General features: G+C 35.6%; 1 protein-coding gene across 1 annotated transcript in view; it reads left to right on the plus strand.

Moving 5' to 3' along the window:
* The window catches only part of snta1 (syntrophin, alpha 1), a 57506-nt gene extending 44701 nt beyond the window's left edge, over positions 1–12805 (plus strand). The window contains exons 6-8 of the mRNA XM_079840867.1: positions 1242–1438; positions 5319–5506; positions 10394–12805. Coding sequence (XP_079696993.1) covers positions 1242–1438; positions 5319–5506; positions 10394–10486 — 478 coding nt within the window. The 3' untranslated portion in view covers positions 10487–12805. The remainder of the gene's footprint in view (positions 1–1241; positions 1439–5318; positions 5507–10393) is intronic.
* The last annotated feature ends 12195 nt before the right edge of the window (positions 12806–25000 follow it).

The following is a 25000-nucleotide window of genomic DNA, read 5'->3' on the forward strand; positions in this document are numbered from 1 at the left end:
GGACATTCCATAGGCGTAATGGTTTTTATACTGTACAAACCGTATTTTCTATCCCCTTACACTGCCCCTGCCCCTAAACCTACCCATCACACATACACACACACACACACACACACACACACACACACACACACACACACACACTGCCCCTGCCCCTAAACCTAGCCCTCACAGGAGACTGTGCAGTTCACTTTCTGTGAAAAAAACCTCATTCTGTGTGATTTATAAGCATTTTTGAAAAGTGAGGACATGGGGAACGTCCTCATATTTCACCCTCTTTTTGTAATACCTATGTCATACCCATGTCATTATACACATTTGTGTCCTGATATTTCACGAAAACATGCCCACACACACACACACACACTCACTTAAACACACACATTCAGACACGGCATACTAATTATATTATATTATAAAATGGAAAAATATCAGGGAATTTTCCATTTAATTTCTAATTTATGTCACCATAGATATTTCATTTTATTTCCATGAATCACATCGATTGGAATTTTCTCTGTCAATGAAATAATTAAAAATTCTGATCCTGAAATCACACATGACTGGAAAAGTCTTCGGAATGTGTGACCCAAAAGGTGTGTGAACCTTGTCACATGATTAATGAACAATTAAACTGACAGTAAATTGATCTATTCGTTCCTTTATTAATTCATTCAAATACACACATTCTTGGACTAGTCACCATACAATTTTTTCTTTTCCTCCAAAAATAAACATTTAATTTATTTTAGGGCTGTCAAAAGATTAATCGCGATTAATCACATCCAAAATAAAAGTTTGTGTTTACATAATATATGTGTGTGTACTCTGTTAATTATTATTTATTTATGAATACACACACAAGCATGTATATATTTAAGAAAACAATATTATTTTTATATATAAAACATTTATATTTATATATATTATGGATTATATAAATGTATATACAGTATATACATGCAAATTTTTCTTAAATATATACATGAATGTGTGTGTATTTATATATAAATAATAATTAACAGAGTACACACACATATATTATGTAAACACAAACTTTTATTTTGGATGAGATTAATCGCGATTAATCTTTTGACAGCCCTAATTTATTTATATTTTGCTGATATGTGCTGTGTGTGTGTGTGTGTGTGTGTGTGTGTGTGTGTGTGTGTGTGTGTGTGTGTGTGTGTGTGTGTGTGTGTGTGTGTGTGTGTGTGTGTGTGTGTGTGTCTGTCTGTCAGGCTGGTTCACTCTGGCCCGGGTAAGAGTTCCTCAGTCCATGACTCTGAGCTGACCTTTGGCCTGCGCCTGGGCACCAAACAGGGGGTGGAGACGCACCTGTTCAGAGTGGACACAGCTAAAGACCTGTCCACCTGGACACACCTGCTGGTGGAGGGTTGCCATGGCGCCGCAGAGCTCGTACAGGAAGTCACCACAGGTACGGTCAGCGCTCCGGTCACTGAAGCAGAAAGAGATACATGAGTGAAGTCGAGGCTGAGGGGTTTGTGTGGGCTCACATCGCCCTCTGCTGGTTCAGTGATGTGCTGCATGAGATGGATTTACAGTTTTTTCCAATTGCTAACACACAATTTTTCAAACTAGTCTGGTTTTATCAAAATACTTACAGGGTTCCCACTCGTCCTGGAAAACCTGGAAAATTGATGACAAATTTTCCAGTCCTGGAAAACACATGGAAAATTAGAGAAAATGTAAAATGTCCTGGAAAATCTTGTTGTTGTCTGGGAAAATTCTTTTATAAAAAGTTGCCGAGTATAAAGAGTTTATCGCTGGCCCAAACAATTAGCCCTAGTTGTAGAAAGCACATGTTCAGGAATGCGGAGTTTGATGCGTGTGAGTAGTATTTGAATAATGATGTTTAGTCTTGTGTTGCCACTTGCAGCCGTTAGCTAATGCTATAACTGCTCAAATGTATGCAGTGAATGTTAACTCGTAAGCTGCTAACTAATCACACAATTCTGATGTTAAGTCACATTTGTGTGTTATAAAGTCAGAATTGCATGATATAAACTCACAATTCTGACCTTTTCTTCACAATTGACTTTTTTGCGCAGTTGCGAGTTTATATCTTGCAATTCTGACTTCTTTTCTCAGAATTGTGAGATCTAAACTGCAATTGCTAGTTATAAAGTCCAATTCTGAGGGAAAAAGAATTGCGAAAATTTTTGCGTTTATATCACAAATATGTAAACTCGCAATTGCGAGAGTCAGAATAGCGAGATAAAAAGTCACAATGACCTTTTCTTTCTATTCTGTGGTGTAAACAAGCTTCCATAGTCATAATGTATGATGAAGAGCTCATATTGAAAAATGCTGGATTGTTAAGTGATGGAAATAAACTGTACGGCTTTTAAAGACTTCGAAAGCAATATTTGGCATGATCCTTGTCTTTTATTCCCGCCGTAGTAAAATTGAAAATGTCCTGGAAAAGTACTGGAAAATGGTTGCTGAAAAAGAGTGGGAACCCTGACTTAACACAATTCACAAAACCACACACCCAAACTGCAAAATACCTCATAAATCCTGCAAAATGAAGCACTGCAACCGAAACTACACATAGCATTATCAAAATCAAACTTTTGCACGAAATGGCACACACTTCATTCATATTACCAGATTTTTGTCTAAGCGTGGAGCGTTAGTTACTATGGAGATGAACACTGCTAAAAGCCAAACCACTTTAATGGTACCTAAAACCCAGGATTGGCACAAACTAAGCTTAAACATATCTGGCTAGCCAGCTAAACCGGCTTCATGGAATAGGCCCCTGGTCTTTTGTAACCTAATTATGGCTATTCATAACTTCAGCCTACAGTTTTTTTTCAATTGCTAACAAGCATGGGCGTCCCTAGGCCCTTTTTACGGGGGGCTTCTATTTATTTGAGAAAACCAATCAAATCAGAGTAGGCGGGCTTTATGTTCACAGAAGCTGCTGAGGCTGAGCGCGGATTTTAGCAGCGCGACTCAACGTCAAGTGCGAGATATGAAGCTAAACTAAACATTTCATATTTGACAGCTGCTTCTTTAAGTCAGAAATGTTAAACAAATGACAAAAATATTCAGCCAAATTAATAAACTTTTGTCTAATTTCGCCATTTTGATTTGAAATATGTTATTTATAATATAATTCATAATATAAAGTCCCCTTTTTCTAAAACATGGTAATGAGACTAAAGCAGGACACCTGGGTTGGCTTTGAGCTGATATTGCAATTAGCTTGGAATGATTATTTCATTTTCTGCAAAGACTTTCTATATTTCAAAACAGTTACAGCAGAAATGCTTGAAATTTGCCACCATTGTGATTTGAATGAGCTTTTATCCGTTTTGAAAGCAGTGTGTTAGCATATGAAAAGTATCCTGCAAATATATCATTTTTTGCAGTTTGTGGAGTATGAATGACAAAAGTGTTCGTGGATTTAGAAAAATGTGGTGATTGAATGCATTTTGATTTATTATTCACAGTTTGGTCCGTATTCACTTGTGAAGAGTTTTGAAAATGTGGTTTCAGTATTGAACAATGCTTGTTAGCAATTGAAAAGAAAACTGTAAAATGTGCAACCAGAGCACACTGTGAAATGTATCCCATAATGCAATGCATTTGATGTCTTCCTTGATATTTTATTCAGCCTGCCATAATGTTTTTGTTTCATATTTGATAACTGGCCCTCACTAAATTAAACATGCGCATAATGAGGTCATGTGACAAAGTGACAACAAGTTTTTGTTACATATATGTGCAGAAATACATTTTTAAATATTAATTTTTACATTTATATTTATTCATTTGCCTCACAATTTAATCAAAATTACATACAAACTTCTATTTATGTAGTTGCTATAATGTAAATATTTTATTATATTTATATTGTTTTAATATTTATAATATTATTACATTTTTATATATTTTTTGCAGTTTTCATTTAAAATTATTTCATTTCTATTAATTTTGTTATTTGTGTTTGTCAACTTTTATTATTATAATTATTACATAATTTTAAACATTTCAATTTTGGTTTAATTTTTTTTATTTACATTTATTTCCAGTGCTTAGCCCTATTTTTTTAAGGCAAAATTTCACATTTCAGGTAGTTGAAGTTTTTCTAATGTAATATTTATATTAGGGCTGTCAAAAGATTAATCGCATCCAAAATAAAAGTTTGTGTTTACATAATATATGTGTGTGTACTCTGTTAATTATTATTTATATATGAATACACACACAAGCATGTATATATTTAAGAAAAAAATATTATTTTTATATATAAAACATTTATATTTATATATATTATAGATTATATTAATGTATATACATGCAAATATTTCTTAAATATATACATGAATGTGTGTGTATTTATATATAAATAATAATTAAAGGGTTAGTTCACCCAAAAATGAAAATTCTGTCATTAATTACTTACCCTCATGTCATTCGACACCCGTAAGACCTCCGTTCATCTTCAGAACACAAATGAAGATATTTTAGTGTAAATCTGATGGCTCTGAAAGGCCTCCATTTGCACAATGGCACGGTTCACTCTCAAGACCCTTAAAAGACACTAAAGACGTCGTTACAAAGTCCATCTCACTACAGTGGTTCTACAATAACTTTATGAATCGGCGAGAATAGTTTTTGTGTGCGAAAAAACCCTAAATAACGACTTATATAGTGATGACGATTTCAAAACACGGCCTCATGAAGCTTCGAAGCGTTATGAATCAGTGAGTCGAATCAGTGGTTTGAATCGCCAAATTTCAGCAGTTTGGCGGTTTGACACGCGATCCGAATCATGATTCGACTCACTGATTCATAACGCTTCGAAGCTTCATGAGGCCGTGTTTTGAAATCGTCATCACTATATAAGTCGTTATTTAGGTTTTTTTGCGCACAAAAACTATTCTCGTCTTCATAAAGTTATTTTAGAACCACTGTAGTGAGATGGACTTTGTAACGACGTCTTTAGTGTCTTTTAAGGGTCTTGAGAGTGTAAAGTGCATTGAGCCAATGGAGGCCTTTCAGAGCCATCAGATTTACACTAAAATATCTTCATTTGTGTCTGAAGATGAACGGAGGTCTGACGGGTGTCGAATGACATGAGGGGAAGTCATTAATGACAGAATTTTCATTTTTGGGTGAACTAACCCTTTAACAGAGTACAGACACATATTATGTAAACACAAACTTTTATTTTGGATGCGATTAATCTTTTGACAGCCCTAATTTATATTTGATTTCAGCTTTTTTTAAACGTTTTGACCTGTTTTGTTGTAATTAAAGCTCACCCTGTGTGTTTCTTGTAGCGTGCAGCTGGAACGGGAAGTCGTGTATGCTGAGCGTTCACATAGACAAAGGCTTCTTGCTGTTCACGGAGGAGGCCGGCGTGAGGAAGAACGTCCTTCTCCAGCAGCCGTTCGAGCGCCTGCGCATGTCCTCAGATGACGGCGTCCGCATGATGTTCCTCGACTTCGGAGGCCCAGAACCCGAGATCGTGAGACACGTTTTTACACTTTTCACCCCTTTACCCTGATATGTTCTGCCTTTACTCTTTCCTAGAGCTGCACGATTCTGAACAGACAACTAAACAAAATATGTCATTTCCTAGAGCTTCTGACAAAATGTTTATTGCTGCAGTCTATTTAAAATGTTTAATTAATCGGAATTATTTAGAAGAAATCGGTTTAAGTGAATGATTCAGTGACTCACTCATAAAGACTTCACTTGTTTCATTACTGGATGAATCAGTGTTTTTGAATGAATCTCTTGAATTAATGATTCAATGAGTCACTCATAAATACATAACTTGTTTCATTACTGGATGAATCAGTGTTTTTGAACGAATCTCTTGAATGAATGATTCAATGACTCACTCATAAAGACGTCACTTGTTTCATTACTGGATGAATCAGTGTTTTTGAACAAATCTCTTGAATGAATGATTCAATTACTCATTCATAAATGCATCACTTGTTTCATTACTGGAAGAATCAGTGTTTTTGAACAAATCTCTTGAATGAATAATTCAATGACTCACTCATAAAGACGTCACTTGTTTCATTACTGGATGAATCAGCATTTTTGAACAAATCTCTTGAATGAATGATTCAATCACTCACTCATAAAGATGTCACTTGTTTCATTTCTGGATGAATCAGCGTTTTTGAACAAATCTCTTGAATGAATGATTCAATCACTCACTCATAAAGACGTCACTTGTTTCATTACTGGAAGAATCAGTGTTTTTGAACAAATCTCTTGAATGAATGATTCAATCACTCACTCATAAAGACGTCACTTGTTTCATTACTGGATGAATCAGTGTTTTTGAACAAATCTCTTGAATTAATGATTCAGTGACTCACTCATAAATACGTCACTTATTTCATTACTGGATGAATCAGCGTTTTTGAACTAATCTCTTGAATGAATGATTCAATGACTCACTCATAAATACGTCACTTGCTCCATTACTGGATGAATCAGCGTTTTTGAACAAATCTCTTGAATGAATGATTCAATGACTCACTCATAAAGACTTCACTTGTTTCATTACTGGATGAATCAGCGTTTTTGAACAAATCTCTTGAATGAATAATTAAATGACTCACTCATAAAGACTTCACTTGTTTCATTACTGGATGAATCAGTGTTTTTGAACAAATCTCTTGAATGAATAATTCAATGACTCACTCATAAAGACTTCACTTGTTTCATTACTGTATGAATCAGTGTTTTTGAACTAATCTCTTGAATGAATGATTCAATGACTCACTCATAAATACGTCACTTGTTCCATTACTGGATAAATCAGCGTTTTTGAACAAATCTCTTGAATGAATGATTCAATGACTCATTCATAAATGCATCACTTGTTTCATTACTGGAAGAATCAGTGTTTTTGAACAAATCTCTTGAATGAATAATTCAATGACTCACTCATAAAGACGTCACTTGTTTCATTACTGGATGAATCAGCATTTTTGAACAAATCTCTTGAATGAATGATTCAATCACTCACTCATAAAGATGTCACTTGTTTCATTTCTGGATGAATCAGCGTTTTTGAACAAATCTCTTGAATGAATGATTCAATCACTCACTCATAAAGACGTCACTTGTTTCATTACTGGAAGAATCAGTGTTTTTGAACAAATCTCTTGAATGAATGATTCAATCACTCACTCATAAAGACGTCACTTGTTTCATTACTGGATGAATCAGTGTTTTTGAACAAATCTCTTGAATGAATAATTCAATGACTCACTCATAAAGACTTCACTTGTTTCATTACTGTATGAATCAGTGTTTTTGAACTAATCTCTTGAATGAATGATTCAATGACTCACTCATAAATACGTCACTTGTTCCATTACTGGATGAATCAGCGTTTTTGAACAAATCTCTTGAATGAATGATTCAATGACTCATTCATAAATGCATCACTTGTTTCATTACTGGAAGAATCAGTGTTTTTGAACAAATCTCTTGAATGAATGATTCAATGACTCACTCATAAAGACGTCACTTGTTTCATTACTGTATGAATCAGTGTTTTTGAACAAATCTCTTGAATGAATGATTCAATTACTCATTCATAAATGCATCACTTGTTTCATTACTGGAAGAATCAGTGTTTTTGAACAAATCTCTTGAATGAATAATTCAATGACTCACTCATAAAGACGTCACTTGTTTCATTATTGGATGAATCAGTGTTTTTGAACAAATCTCTTGAATGAATGATTCAATCACTCACTCATAAAGATGTCACTTGTTTCATTACTGGATGAATCAGTGTTTTTGAACAAATCTCTTGAATGAATGATTCAATGACTCACTCATAAATAGGGTTGGGTACCGAAATCCGGTTCCAATATGGCACCGGTACTTATATAACTGGTATGTACCGGACCGAATCAGAACGCAGATTTCGGTTCCTCATTTCGGTGCCAAAATTCAAACGTGCTTTCGCGCTTTGGCTGAGCCAGAGACAGACGCTCAGCGCTGGTCACATCACAACTCATGACAACTATTCAGTGTTTTCAACGACATCATGTTTATTTCAGGTTTCAGACATTTAAATGCTCATAAGTAGAGCTAGCAAAAAACACACCCTGATGTCTATGAAAGCGGCTATGACAATCCTTTCAGGCGATTATAATTTGACTAACGTTACATGTTTTATTCACATCAGATACATGCACATTATATAGTAACTATATAGTTTACTCTATTCTTCTTCCAGTTCACTGGTCACTTACTTTCATGTATTTCGTGAGACGAGAATGCTCTCAAGTGTTGTAAATCCGACAGATCCGATTCTGAGGCGCAAACTAACATGGCGCCGCCCATTGCGCTTTATAGATCAACTAACACACATTCACTCACACATTTGAACATCAGATAGTTCGTGACACAGTTAAGAAGTTTGTGAATATTTTGAATAAAAAGAAAAAACGAAATAAACCTGATACAGCTGAGCTGTCAGCGCTATTGCGGCTGCTGTGTGTCATGTGAGAAACATGACGCGTCGCCATGGAAACATTAAGACGATGCGTTCTAAAATATTTAGCCAGAGAATATGATCATATTTCAAAATAAAGCTGAAGCTCGAAGCTGGTTAGTAGCAGAGCAAGAATACAGACGACTGCTGTTATTACTGTAACTGTTATTTAGAGTTATATTAGGCCTGTTGTAGTTGGGTTAGGTGGCTTAGGTTTTACTGTGAATTTGTAAATAAGTCAATTATAATTTGTAAATAAGTAAATTGTGTTTTGTATTTATTTATATTCATACATTTAAGTATACATTAAACTTTTAATAAATGGTTCAATTTAAATAAAAAATAAATAAATAAAAAGCCATTTAATGTCATCCACCTCGTTTTGTGGCCTTTTAAAAAATTCGTAAAGTATTAAAAAGTATCGGTTCAGGCACCGTTTAGGCACCGGAACCGTTTTAAAAGTATCGGTTTGGCACCGGAATCGAAAAAAACCCAAACGATACCCAACCCTACTCATAAAGACTTCACTTGTTTCATTACTGGAAGAATCTGTGTTTTTGAACAAATCTCTTGAATGAATGATTCAATGACTCACTCATAAAGACGTCACTTGTTTCATTACTGGATGAATCAGTGTTTTTGAACAAATCTCTTGAATGAATGATTCAATTACTCATTCATAAATGCATCACTTGTTTCATTACTGGAAGAATCAGTGTTTTTGAACAAATCTCTTGAATGAATAATTCAATGACTCACTCATAAACATGTCACTTGTTTCATTACTGGATGAATCAGTGTTTTTGAACAAATCTCTTGAATGAATGATTCAATGACTCACTCATAAAGACTTCACTTGTTTTATTACTGGATGAATCAGCGTTTTTGAACAAATCTCTTGAATGAATGATTCAATGACTCACTCATAAAGACTTCACTTGTTTTATTACTGGATGAATCAGCGTTTTTGAACAAATCTCTTGAATGAATAATTCAATGACTCACTCATAAACATGTCACTTGTTTCATTACTGGATGAATCAGTGTTTTTGAACAAATCTCTTGAATGAATAATTCAAAGACTCACTCATAAAGACGTCACTTTTTTCATTACTGGATGAATCAGCATTTTTGAACAAATCTCTTGAATGAATGATTCAATCACTCACTCATAAAGATGTCACTTGTTTCATTTCTGGATGAATCAGCGTTTTTGAACAAATCTCTTGAATGAATGATTCAATCACTCACTCATAAAGATGTCACTTGTTTCATTACTGGAAGAATCAGTGTTTTTGAACAAATCTCTTGAATGAATGATTCAATGACTCACTCATATAGACATCACTTGTTTCATTACTGGAGGAGTCAGCGTTTTTGAACAAATCTCATGAATGAATGATTCAATGACTCACTCATGAAGACTTCACTTGTTTCATTACTGGATGAATCAGCGTTTTTGAACAAATCTCTTGAATGAATAATTCAATGACTCACTCATAAAGACGTCACTTGTTTCATTACTGTATGAATCAGTGTTTTTGAACTAATCTCTTGAATGAATGATTCAATGACTCACTCATGAAGACTTCACCTGTTTCATTACTGGATGAATCAGCGTTTTTGAACAAATCTCTTGAATGAATGATTCAATGACTCACTCATGAAGACTTCACTTGTTTAATTGCTGGATGATTCACCGTTTTTGAACGAATTTCTTCAATTGATGTTTCAATGAAACATTTTTTTTAACAGTCATTTGTCGCCATCTACTGGCATAACGATGTAATAGATACATACATTGATACAATAAGTGTGAAATGTGATTTTGTCTCTCATCTAATAGCTTGTTCTTTTCTTTCTGCTGGTTTTCAGCAATTGGACCTTCACTCGTGCCCTAAAACCATTGTCTTCATCATTCACTCTTTCCTGTCGGCCAAGGTCAAGCGACTAGGGCTGTTGGCGTAACGGCGGACCACTGGATATCAAACCAAATCTTCCATCACAGACTGTCACGGGTCAGTGCTCAGACACGGACGGCCAAAACCTAAAGCCATTCAGTGATGATTTCTCTGTGTTTTCCTCATGGCTCTGTCCTCTTTAATTCTTTCTCATTTTATTGGTTTGTATCTCGGCTAAACTTTATGAATGTTTAAAAACATAATCACATTAATCATATGTTTTCAGAGCGGCGACAGAAACAAAACAAGATGTTGAACTCTGTTCCCCAGACAGCAACATAGTGTGTATGTTGCTGTCTGGGAACCTAGTGAGTCTACATAGGCAGCATCCGGTCTGAACTGATTGGAGACGCACTAGATAGGCAGCACCTCTGGATGCTACACAAATAGTGTTCTTCATGTGAACTGTGTGTTATGATGTTTTGACATTGATATGTTGCTAAGATAAAGCAATAGCAAAACTATGCAATAAGCATACAAATAGTGAAATAAATTAAAATGTAATGATTATAATTGAATCAATAAACTTGATACTTTTCATTGTTTAATTAGGGGTTCAAATGTGTAGCGCTGACACTCTATTGTAATTGCTAATTTTCCCATGATGCATCATTCTCCCCTAAAACTGATCGGGCAGACCAAACCGTAAGTCGTAGAGAGATGAAACTTTGAGGGCTGGTAGTGCTCACACCGCCTACAATGTCACCAAGGCTCGCCCCGATCGGCCTGAAGGAGGCGCTACAGCGCCCAAAAGTAACAAATGGCTCATAAACTGTTAGGCATTGGCTCAAGTGTCTTATATCATTGGAATCCGTGGCTAAAGACGTCATTTTTATCATTGGAGACATTTGCGAGAAATTTTGTATTTTTTGAGAAACCTACTTTTGAGAAAAATCGATATTTCGATTCACGGTCACTAATGGGAGCCAAAATGTTTGATGTGACCGGGCCACTTTTACTAAAATGGCTATAACTCGCAAACGATATTTTCGCTAAACTTGGGACACGTGTATGAGCTCAATCTGAGGTCACATGTTAAACATTGCGATGATTGGCCACTTGGTGGCGCTATAACAGGGGAAAAAAACTTGAAAATGGCTATAACCACCCTACCGTTAGTCTGGTTGAATTGAATATTGGCATGCATTGTCTTTGTCCAAAGTGCCATGTCTGTATATGAGGACATTGGTGTATATCAACAAACATGACCGCCATTAGCCAATGAAATTTGAGCACGACTGAGACGATGGACGTGCCTGAGAAGTTTCGAGCCAACGCTTTTTCACGGGAATCGCCTCCTGAATCCTTGCCGAGTCCAACGATACCAAACATGCCAGGTTTCGCCTTACAGCTTGTGCAACGGTATGATTTACCACTTTAAAAACTTTTGCAAATATCTTCGAAATCATCAATCCGATCGAGACGAACCCACCGCAGGAAATTCGAAAACATAGGTCGTTAGCTAAACAATAATGCCCAAATGACAACATTTTGATAGGAAGTGCCAAAAAAATCCAATCAAAGTCGCACATGAGTCATTTTTATGTTCTCATAAATGTCTATAACTTAGATATTTACACCAAATTTTACACACATATGTATGGCCACACTTTATATCTCGCAATTCTGACTTTATACTCCTAAAAATTCCCTGTATTGGCTGTAAATGGTCTTTTCCATCTTTGATCTAAGCGGTTACATGCTTACTAAATAAAATCTAATATATTTTTACGCATGTGCTTAAAGGCCTTAAATGCTTGAACCCGATAAATGCTGCTTGCAGCTATATTCATTATTATAATTTCTCTCGCCTTATCGCCATCTTATATAGATGTCCCCCTGTACTCAGATTTGCTGCTAGCCTTCCAATGATGCCTTAAAATGCTGTCTAAGTAGGCGGCTCACTAGGTTTTGAACAGAGTTTTTGTTGATATTCCAGTTGTGCGAGACTGTGAAAAACGCTGCTCCGATCATAGAAAGGGCTTTAACGTTTGGCAGCTGAGAGCGGTTTGAGAAATGAAATCTCGAATCTTTCTACAGTGAGAAATAACTAATTTTGACTTGCTTCTGATTTGAAATATAACCTTTTTAAGACACGTCATCTTCCAGAATATCTACTATGAATCTATGCATCTGTGAAGAGAGAGAGTCAACCTGCCAAACCCTTACAAAACTTACCGTGATGGATTCAATACTGTGGTACTTGATGATTATCATATTCATATACCATATGATATATGGATTTTGTAAGGGAAATATGGTTATGTCTCACTCTTTGTTTATTTTACAAGCCAAAACTACAAATAAAACCTTCAACTGAGAATTGTAATTCAGATTTAAAATGGGACAACCCTTCACTAGAAGTTATGGAAGCTTGTTTCCGCCACAGAATAAATAAAAAAGGTTATTCTGACTTTATATCTCACAATTTGGACTTTATATCTCACAATTCTGACTTTATATCACACAATTCTGACTTTATATCTCACAATTCTGACTTTATATCTCACAATTCTGACTTTATATCTCACAATTCTGACTTTATAACTAAATTCTGACTTTATATCTCACAATTCTGACTTTATAACTCAATTCTGACTTTATAACTAAATTCTGACTTTATATCACACAATTCTGACTTTATAACTAAATTCTGACTTTATAACTCAATTCTGACTTTATATCTCACAATTCTGACTTTATAACTAAATTCTGACTTTATATCTCACAATTCTGACTTTATAACTCAATTCTGACTTTATAACTCAATTCTGACTTTATAACTCAATTCTGACTTTATATCACACAATTCTGACTTTATAACTCAATTCTGACTTTATAACTCACAATTCTCACAATTCTGTCTTTAAATCACACAATTCTGACTTTATATCTCATAATTGTGACTATATCTCACAATTCTGACTTTATAACTCAATTCTGACTTTATATCTCATAATTGTGACTTTATCTCACAATTCTGACTTTATAACTCAATTCTGACTTTATAACTAAATTCTGACTTTATATCACACAATTCTGACTTTATATCTCACAATTCTGACTTTATATCTCACAATTCTGACTTTATATCTCACAATTCTGACTTTATAACTCAATTCTGACTTTATAACTAAATTCTGACTTTATATCACACAATTCTGACTTTATAACTAAATTCTGACTTTATAACTCAATTCTGACTTTATATCTCACAATTCTGACTTTATAACTAAATTCTGACTTTATATCTCACAATTCTGACTTTATAACTCAATTCTGACTTTATAACTCAATTCTGACTTTATAACTAAATTCTGACTTTATATCACACAATTCTGACTTTATAACTCAATTCTGACTTTATAACTCACAATTCTCACAATTCTGTCTTTAAATCACACAATTCTGACTTTATATCTCATAATTGTGACTATATCTCACAATTCTGACTTTATAACTCAATTCTGACTTTATATCTCATAATTGTGACTTTATCTCACAATTCTGACTTTATAACTCAATTCTGACTTTATAACTAAATTCTGACTTTATATCTCACAATTCTGACTTTATAACTCAATTCTGACTTTATAACTCAATTCTGACTTTATAACTAAATTCTGACTTTATATCACACAATTCTGACTTTATAACTCAATTCTGACTTTATAACTCACAATTCTCACAATTCTGTCTTTAAATCACACAATTCTGACTTTATATCTCATAATTGTGACTATATCTCACAATTCTGACTTTATAACTCAATTCTGACTTTATATCTCATAATTGTGACTTTATCTCACAATTCTGACTTTATAACTCAATTCTGACTTTATAACTAAATTCTGACTTTATATCACACAATTCTGACTTTATAACTCAATTCTGACTTTATATCTCACAATTCGGACTTTATATCTCACAATTCTGACTTTATATCTCACAATTCTGACTTTATAACTAAATTCTGACTTTATATCTCACAATTCTGACTTTATAACTCAATTCTGACTTTATATCTCACAATTCTGACTTTATATCTCACAATTCTGACTTTATAACTAAATTCTGACTTTATATCTCACAATTCTGACTTTATAACTCAATTCTGACTTTATAACTAAATTCTGACTTTATATCACACAATTCTGACTTTATAACTCAATTCTGACTTTATATCTCACAATTCTGACTTTATATCTCACAATTCTGTCTTTATATCTCACAATTCTAACTTTATTTCTCACAATTCTGACTTTATATCTCAAATTCTGACTTTATATCATAATTCTTACTTTATATCTCATAATTGTGACTTTATATCTCATAATTGTGTCTTTATATCTCATAATTGTGACTTTATACCACACAATCCTGACTTTATATCTCATAATTGTGACTTTATATCTCACAATTCTGACTTTATATCTCATAATTGTGTCGTTATATCACACAATTCTGACTTTATATCACACAATTGAGTTTATATCTTGCAGTTCTGAGAAAAAAGTTGCAATTATCTTTGTTAAAGTTTTATTCTGTGGGGGAAACAAGCTTCCATAAGAAGTGGTTAGATCTGAGAAATGCTTGTAATTCAGTTTGTGGACTGAATTCATGTTTTAAAAAGTGATCCTGCCCTCTAGTGGGCATGATGAGCATTACTAGCATTCCACATGATCTGACCTCTCTGGCTGTGTTCAGAATAGCATACTATCATTCTGCTTGTATGTTCATTCTCTGCATGCATGTATGCACTACAACATGTGACAATTGCCAAAATGAGCACAGATACCTCTATACCACAATGCACTGCACTCGACCTTCCATTTCCACTGATAAATGCAGTGGATTTTGAATTTCCTCATTTGATCTGACACATAAAAGTGAAAATTTCACACATACTTGCATTAATGTTCTCAGAACGTTAATTTTTTCATGGTTATGTGAATGCACTCTAAAAAAAATTGGTTATTTTAACCTAAAATTTCGATCAAATATGCACAAACCCAGCCGTTGGATTAGATTTTTACATTAGATTTAGATTTGAACCCAAATTGGTTGTGTTGGTCCATATTTGACGCATTTTTTTTTGCAGTGAGAAAACATTAAGGCAATGTTTTCTCTACTTTCTCATTTTGCAAGTATTATGGGAACGTTACTTTTGAATGTTCTCTGAACCAATAGGTTGTAAATATGAATGTTTTAAAAACATTAACAACAAACATTTTGGGGAAAAACGTCCCATGATGTATAAATAACGTGTTCTGATAACATTATTAAATACCAGATAACGTTGAATAAACCTTCTATTAACGTTGCTGAAAGAACCTTGCCAGAACGTTCTGAGGATAAGCAGAAATCACATGCAAAAATACAAATGTTTATTGCCAATGTTTTCGCATATGCTAGTACTCCATTCTGAACACAGCCTCTTTCATGCAATCCCGTCTCTTTGTTTTGAACCTTCGTCGGACTGATTTGTGTGAATAATGAGGGATGACGCTCAGCCGTATTCCTGGAGGATGTCTTCCTGTTTTGTCTCATTGTGACGGTGATATGCACATGTGTTCTGCTCAGAGAGGTACATCACAACCTGAGGTGGAAAATACCCTTCATGTGGCCTTTTTTACACTCTACTAAATTTTAATATATAATTCAAACTAAACTATATTCAATCTATGTTAGCTATCAAAAGGAAAATCATTATATCCTTATTTAAACAGTGCCTTTTAGGGTTGTTTGTATATAAAATTGCAATAAATATAACTGTTGACTTGAACCTCGCTGGAGTTTTATTGGGTTGTGGGTCATTTCCTGGGAACGCTTTCACTCATATATGGTCAAAAACACGGATGAGAAGCCCAATAAAACACACGGCAAACCAAACACTTTCCACCAACCGGCTTCACTGGATAATGAAGAGTCACTTTAGATGGACAAATAACACAAATGAAGTCACTACATGTCATTTAGTTACAGTATAGAGGTATAAAATCAATGTGAACTGCATCATTTACTGACTTTTGATTGCTCAGAACGTTCTCTCAAGGTTATGAACAAACATTCTTACATTTAAAGCAATAACATTCTCCAAATGTTAGCACAAAAATATGTTTTATACATCATTCATACAAAACTATCGTTCTTATAATGTTTGAAGAATGATAGAATGTTTTCTTAACTTTCATAACAAGTGAAAAGAAGGATATTTTAATTTACATAAAGTGATAAAATTGTTGTTGCCATTTTAATAATAAAATTTAATAGAATATATATATATATATATATATATATATATATATATATATATATATATATATATATATATATATATATATATATATATATATATATATATAAATTATAATAATGTAATATTTTTTGTATTTTAGAAAAAACTGACAATGAAAAAAATATATTTTAATTTCAATAAAATAATAAAATTGTTGTTGTAACTATTAATTATAAAAAAAATTGACAAATGTAATATTTTTAGCATTGTAGAAAAAACTACAAATGACAATAGAAGAATATGTTAATTTCAATAAAATAGTAAAATATTATTTAAAAAATATTAAATAGAAAATAAATCAATCAATCAAAATAATAATGAACAAATAATAAAAAAATGTATTTTAGAGGAAAAACTACATATGACAATAAAATAATATTATTATTTTTTAATGTAATACAATAATACAATTGTTGTTGTTATTTTAATAATAAATGACAAATAAATCATTCAAAAGGCAAATAAATAGTAAATAAATATATATATATAATAAAATAATACAATTGTTGTTATTGTTATTTTAATATTAAATGACATAAAAAATATTTTTTTAGCATTTTAGAAAAAACTATTGAAAGAATAATTAAAACAATTAAAATTGTTGTTATTATTGTAATAATAAAATCAAATAGAAAATAAATAAATTAAAAAAATAGTAATGAAAAAATGTCATATGACAATGAAAGAACAATATTTTATTATTATTTTAATGATATAATTAAATTTGGATTCAATTTGATTAAACAAACACTAGGCTAATAATGAAAAAAAGGTAAAAAAAAATACAATACAGTGTTTATTTATATTGCACATTTTAAAAACAACTGAAGTCCTGTACAAAAACATACAGAAGAAAACCAACAACACAAAACAACAAGATCACAAACAAATAAAAGACAAGAACACAAGCTGTAAAACAGATGGAGAGCATAACACACACACACACACATTATTTAAGGCTGAAGAGAGTCCCATCTCTCATGCTTTGAGTCTGTCGTGTCCACTTCTGTTCAGCGTTCATGTTTTAGGACATTCATTTATTCTTCATATGGAGGCAGATCTGACTCAGTGCTTTTGAGCTTTTCTAGAGAATAAAAATAATTATCTTTCTGAACATTAAAGTGGGTGAAATGAAAAGTGCATGTATATTTGGGCCAATATTGATGGATAATAACACTGTGTTATCAGAGCAGTTAATCAAGGTTCACTCCAAACCAACCAACACAACAAACACAACACACCTTTACCCGGCAACCGTCGGCATGGCAACTGAGATTGGCAGCAGGCCGCTGTGTTCTATCAGTTAGCTGGAAAGATTGAGATGAGAGAAGAGAGAGATGATTAGATATAAAAAAACTGGAAAGCACTCAGGAGGAAGAGAACAGAGAAAATTGGTGCATTAAGAACCAGCCAGGAGCCGCGTGTCTTGTTCTGATGAATCAAATGATTCACTGAATCATTCTGAACGATGCTTCTGTTCTGTTCGTGTGTGTGGAATGTTTTTAAATCGCACATGGATTGATTTGCAATGAAATATAGATGACAGAGCTTGGTTTATGGGATGTCTCAAGCTTTTTTTATTACTATTGCAGAGAATTTTTATAGTTTATAAAAGTGAACTTCACTTATACATTTTTCATAATTCGTTTTTTTTTTCCTCTAAAGGCCTTGCTGTAATGTATGTCAATACTTTGAGTATATTAGATATTATACCATAAGATATACTATAAGAACAGATATTATAGTTATAATTTGTTATTTTTTAGTTTGAGACAAACTTATAAAAGCCCGTTCACACCAAGGGCCCTATCTTGCACCCAGCGCAATTGACTTTGTACACCGACGCATGTGTCATTCCTATTTTGCACCCGCGCAAAGCGGAGGAGGCGTGTTCCGGCGCAAACAATCCCTGGTGCTATTTTGCTGTTCCATTAAACAATTGCGCCACTGACCAGAAAAAACCTAGTCTAAAGTCAGTGGCGCGTTGCGCGTTGTTCATTATGCTATTTTAAGGGCGCATGCTTGACCATAATGTATAGCGTGCACAACGCGCATACACTTTGCTCATGTAATCTACACAGATGCAACAGATATTTTTGCAAATCATAAATTGTTACACTAAAAAATATTAACACATGAGATGAAGGAAATCATTGTGGTGTGCCACGAAGATGTGAAAAAATAGGCATAAATCTAGCTTACAAATTATTCAGGCTAATTGTAGTCTAATAATTAAGGATCAGACCTGTTTGCCCAATAGTGGCAACTTCTGGCAAGACATATATGTATATAAGGACATCTAACAAATTGGTTTGTCCGTCAAGAACCAGGAAAAAGAATGGGTGAGGGTGGACGCAGCGATGTCCTCTGCTGGCGTCAGGTCCTGAGTAGAGGCAGATCCACCTCCCGTTACACGGCGTGCCCGATTGATGCTGGCAAGCTTGGACTTTCCCCGTCTTCTGATGTCATTGTAGCGCTTGCGGCACTGGTGCGACGTCCTGGGGATGCCAGCTGATGAAACAATTGTGGCTATTTCCTCCCACGCCTGTTTAACCGACGCTATTTTGGGTGGGTTTCTCCCATCCCCATACAACACAACTTCTCTGTCTTTCACTGCTCTTACAAGCACATCAGTCTCCTCGGCTGTGAACCGCTCCTGGCGTGTGCCTGGTAAATACGCCATAATAATAGCAATCCATAATGGAACTTGCGCACCTGCTTTTACAGGGAATGTTGGATGACGCTCTGATTGGTTTATTCACGTTACGCCCAAACCACACCTATGAATAATGAAGCTACTTCAGACCAACCCATTTTAGATTTGCGCCGGGCGCAAGAGCCATTTATCCCGCCGGGAAAATAGCAACAGCGCCGAGACCCGCCCACAAAGTTACTTGCGCTTCCCGCTTTGACACTTGCGTTTCAGATCGTTAAAATAGGGCCCCAAGAACGATAAGATCAATATATTAGCGTCCAAATTTATAAATGCCCGTTTTGTCGTGTCTCTTTAAATGCTCGAGCACATTACAGCAGGATGGATTCTGATTGGCTGTTGATGTTTTTATCGTTTATCAGCTGGATAAAATCGTTCTGAAAGTGATTCCGGTGTTATATCGTTTCTCTGTGGCGTTAAAGGAACACGCCGACTTTTTGGGACTTTAGCTTATTCACTGTAGTCCCCAGAGGTAGGTAAGTCCATCCCATTCTCATCTCTGTGTGCCATAACCTGTAAAAAAAATGGGCAAAGAGGCGGGATGTGGGCGGAGCTGAGGTGATGACTAACAGACAGCAGACAAACGGCAATCCACCTGTCACTCAAAGTGGCCACTCCCTTAATTATGCAGAACTTTAAGGCTTTATATAATTTAAACGAAACTTGTTATAAAAAATTCACCCCCTCACAGTCGTCATAAAGGGCAAAATTAGCCGTATAGACCAAAACCACAGTTTGTCCCAGACTGTAAACATGTGTTCTTCTGCTGTAAAGTTGGGCATTTTAACATGAGCTCAATGAGATTCTGCTCTTTCTGGAGTCTGCCTCTAGTGGCCAGACCATGAACTGCAGTTTCAGTCACTTCCGTATCGGCTTCAAGAGAAACTGCGGGAGGTTGCCGATTGGCCATAACTCTGTCTGACGCTCCCACCGCTAGCCTAGCTTAGCACAAAGACTGGAGGTAAATGGCTCCAGCTAGCCTACAGCTCAATACGGGTGTTTTCACACTCTGAGCGCGGTTTGCGTGATTTTTGGCCCAAATGTGAACACTCCAAACGATCTCAGACCCCTTTAAAGCGAACCGAACCGAGGGAGGTGGTCTGGGTACGGTTCGATCTCATCTTATGGTACGGTTCGCTAAAAACACGCAATCTGAACACAAACCGCTCTGGGCTTACTTGATTTTTCTGTTCGCGAATTCCAGTGTAGTTTGGTCATCACGCATGCCTCCATACAAATCGGCTGTTCATCATGGCTGCTTCTTCTGGCAAATCTCTACAAATTTTTCGTTCACTACTTACACTTGTTTATTGCAATTTCAACCGCTTCCGCACTGTGTAAGAGAGAAGCTGCGCGCCTTACGAGCGTACACACACACCTAAAGCGCGCGCACATAAGCTAGCTGTCAGCGCGTGTACTAAACGGCATCTTTAGCGTCCTATTGTATTTATTTTAAAGTGTCAAAAACACACAAGTTTCACATAAACAGGTGGTTTTGTTTTAAGTGAATGTAAACATCTGCATTACTAGCCTTTGTAGTTTTCCATTTCCATTTCTTACTTGAATGCTGTTTTAAGGCATCACATTTTAAAAGCAGTTTATTTAATTTGCATCTTTTTTAATTCTTTTATTGTATTGTTTATTTTTTGTATGCTGATGTAATCATTGCCTTCTGCAATAAAATAAACATGATTCAAGGAAAACAATTCAAAATGTTATGTACAAAGGTGGATGTGTGATATAGCTAGTGCAAGAATATGTAGTATTGCAAAAAATATTTTTTTTGGTGTAAAAAGATAAACAACTCAATTAATTTGTAGCAATATCATTTAAAAAAATTTGCTTAGTTAGGCACAAACGATGTAAGTGAATGGGATCAAATGTTGAAAGCCATAGGGTCAGCCATCAAACACTGAACTGGACTAGATCCAAAAAGCAACAGTATGAACACAAAGGGGTCTGAGACCCCATTCCTACTAAAGTGGACCAAAAAAGGATCCGAGTCCTCTTTCAGCGACAGGGACAGTGTGAACGTGAAGAGAACTGGGTTCACTTGGTTCACCTTTTGGTCCACTTAAAGGAGTCTGAGTTAGGTTCTTTTAAAGAGGACCCAAGTGTGAAAACACCCTAAGTGACAAAATAACGCCAACATTTTCCTGTTTACATAAAAATACTTAAAAATAAAGGTGCCAGGAAGAACCAAAAAGGTTTTTTTTCACGCCGATGCCATAGAAGAACCATTTTTGGTTCCCTGAAGAAGAAGTTTTGTGAAAGGTTCTTTCTAATTTTTTCTAACCATTTTATAGTCTAAAGAACCTTTCTACGCTATAAAGAACCTTTTGTTCAATGGAAGGGGTTTTTTGGATATTAACGGTTCTTCATGGAACCATCCACCCCGCCAAAGACTGCTACTTCTGCGGAGTGATTTGCTCGCAGCACCTGAGAACCATCGCTGTTCCGTCAACAAAACCAACGTGACTAGGCTAGTAGCGAACATGACTTCTCACTCCGCAGAGGTAGCATTGCACTTGGTGATGTAAGGCTCGGCCATGGAAACCAATTCCATGAAGCTCTACACACTGTTCTTGAGCTCATCTGAAGGCCACAGGAGGTCTGGAGTAGAGCCCTGCGCGGGACTGTTTTCTTCATCCCGCTCCCGCCCGCACCCGCCGAATTTCTGACCATTACCGCCCGCTCCCGCAACGTATGTGTTACACTCCCGCCCGCTCCCGCAATATGTATGTCCACTCCCGCCCACACCCGCAAAACTCTGAGAATTTATTCCCGCACTAGAGAGATGCATTGATTTTGTGTCTTCTCCCGTCCCGCAGGAAAAAAAACATGTATTTGTATTGATATTATTAAAGGTCCCCTTCTTCGCGATTCCATTGTTCAAACTTTAGTTAGTGTGTAATGTTGCTGTTAGAGCATAAATAATACCTGTAAAATTATAAAGCTCAAAGTTCAATGCCAAGCGAGATATTTTATTTAACAGAAGTTCCCTTTCAAAGCCTACAGCGAACGGCTGGCTTGGACTACATCCTGGTACTTCCTTCTTTAATTACGTCAGTAGAGCAGTAGAACAGACTAACCTCCGCCCACAAAGAAACGCGAAAAAGGGGGCGCGGTCTTGTTGCTGTCCCACGTGGAGAAGCGGACGGTCGCGTGGAGAAAAGGAACTGTTGCGTTGAGTGTGTTTATCGCCATGTCATCGAGACGCTGTTATTTTCATCCAGGAGTCAAATCACCTTTGTTTGGCTTTCCCAGGGACGCTGTAGAGATTATTGAACGCATACATCTCTCCGTTAAGAGGCGTGACCTTTCCAACGTGCGCTAAGCTGCTGTCAAATTACAACACAGGAACCGCTTTCACGTGCGCTAAGCTGTGGTCGAATCACAGCACAGGAACCGCTTGCACAATCAGAACTCGTTACGTGTTTCTGAAGGAGGGACTTTATAGAACAAGGAAATCACCAGCCGTTTTTAGGACAGTGGAAACAGCGGTATACAGATAAGTAAATAGTGTGAAAAATACTGTGTTTTTTTACACGCGAAACATGAACACATGTTATATTGCACACTGTAAACACAATCAAAGCTTCAAAAAAACACGAAGAACGGGACCTTTAAAGAGATTCATGGGGTTGTTTGCTTCGTTTCCCTGGCCTGCATGTAAAAAAAAAAAAAAAGACAAATACATTCAAATATAATTTCGTTTTTATCAAAAACTTTGCACATAAAAATAGACTGCTTTGCAAAACTGAAAACAGAAAAACAGATTGAGAAACAAAAAACAGATCCCAATTCATCGGTCAGTTCTGACGTACGTCGAACGTGACCGACTGAAAGGAAACCTGAGAAAACATGCTTCAACAGAACGTAATGTGAACACAAAATTGCAAACGGACATTTAGAAACAATCCATTTCCACTCACTAAACTTCTATGCATTGTTTGTCAAAAACACCAAACAGTCACCTTGACCTGCAGGGATTGCTGAGCGTTTTTGGTGAGGTATGATCATGTATTTGCCAGCTGCGCAATATGTGGATACATATAACGTTATACCGCATGATTTTGCCTACCAAAACAATTGAGAAACTTCTCCAAATGTCAGACTTTCCTTGCTTAGCTTTTGTGCTGTAAATACCTCGTTTGAGGTTCTTTTCTAGATCATCTATTGACATCTTCTCCATCATGTCGTTAGGCAACCTCCCTATCCCGCAAGATTTGCGTTGGGTCCCGCGGGACCCGGCGGGACTCAATCCCAATGCAGCCCTCTAGTCTGGAGCTCTTGACTCTGCAGAAAGTTGGCGACTTCTGTGACCCTCAGCATGCGCTGACCAGGTCCAGAAAGGAAGTAAAAACTTAAAATAGTGTTAAAATTGTCCAGTGGTTCAGCCTTAAAGGAACACGCCACTTTTTTTGAAAATAGGCTAATTTTCCCTAGAGTTCAACTCTCCCCTAGAGTTGAACAGTTGAGTTTTACCGTTTTCGAATCCATTCAGCCGATCTCCGAGTCTGGCGGTAGCACTTTTAGCATAGCTTAGCATAGATCATTGAATCTGATTAGACCGTTAGCATCTCGCTCAAAAATTACCAAAGAGTTTAGATATTTTTCCTATTTAAAACTTGACTCTTCTTGAGTCACTTTGTGTACTAAGACCGACGGAAAATGAGAAGTTTTGTTTTTTCTAGGCCGATATGGTGAGGAACTATACTCTGATTCCTGCGTAATAAGAGCTGTGAGCCATCCCATAAGTGCAGCGGCGCAATGATATTACACATCGCCTGAAAATATTCCCCAGAATGCTCTCTGTGTGAGCAGATCGTCACATTGGTTATTTTGACGGCCTATTTATAGAGTCACATTTTAAATAGGAAAAATATGGAAAGTCTCTGGTCATTTTTTGAGCGAGATGCTAACGGTCTAATCAGATTCAATGATCTATGCTAAGCAATGCTAAGCGACTTTATTCAACAATCTTCCATGCCATTTTGTTTTGTTTTTGAGTTGGTTCTGTAATTCACGTTGATGGACGTTCAGCTAAACATCTCCATTTGTGTTTCCCAGAAGAAACATTGTGAGGTGAGGGGATGATAACAGATCTGTCCTTGTTCATATTTTATTCTTCATATTTATATCTCATCATCTGAACAGATGGTTCTACTGTTCAATCGGTAACAGGTGGGTTTCATTTCTCCGTGGCTCATTATCAGTCATTCTAGGCTCATTTCAGGCTCATTCAGGCTAATTATCGTTTAGACATTTATTCATTCTGCACACGCTTTTATCCAAAGTGATTCATATTGCGTTGTGGTGCACATGTATATGTTTCATAGAAATAAACCCCATGACCTTGATGTTGAATCAGTATCACTGTGCTTATATCTGTTCACTTTTGTTGTCTCGGGTGGTCTTCATAATCTCTTCTTTCTGATGAAGCTGGTCAAAGAAGATGGAATATTAATTATAACTATAATAGCATCTCATTCTCAATGATATAATAA

This window comes from Gobio gobio, assembly GCF_949357685.1.
Source record: "Gobio gobio genome assembly, chromosome: 17".
Lineage (NCBI taxonomy): Eukaryota > Metazoa > Chordata > Actinopteri > Cypriniformes > Gobionidae > Gobio > Gobio gobio.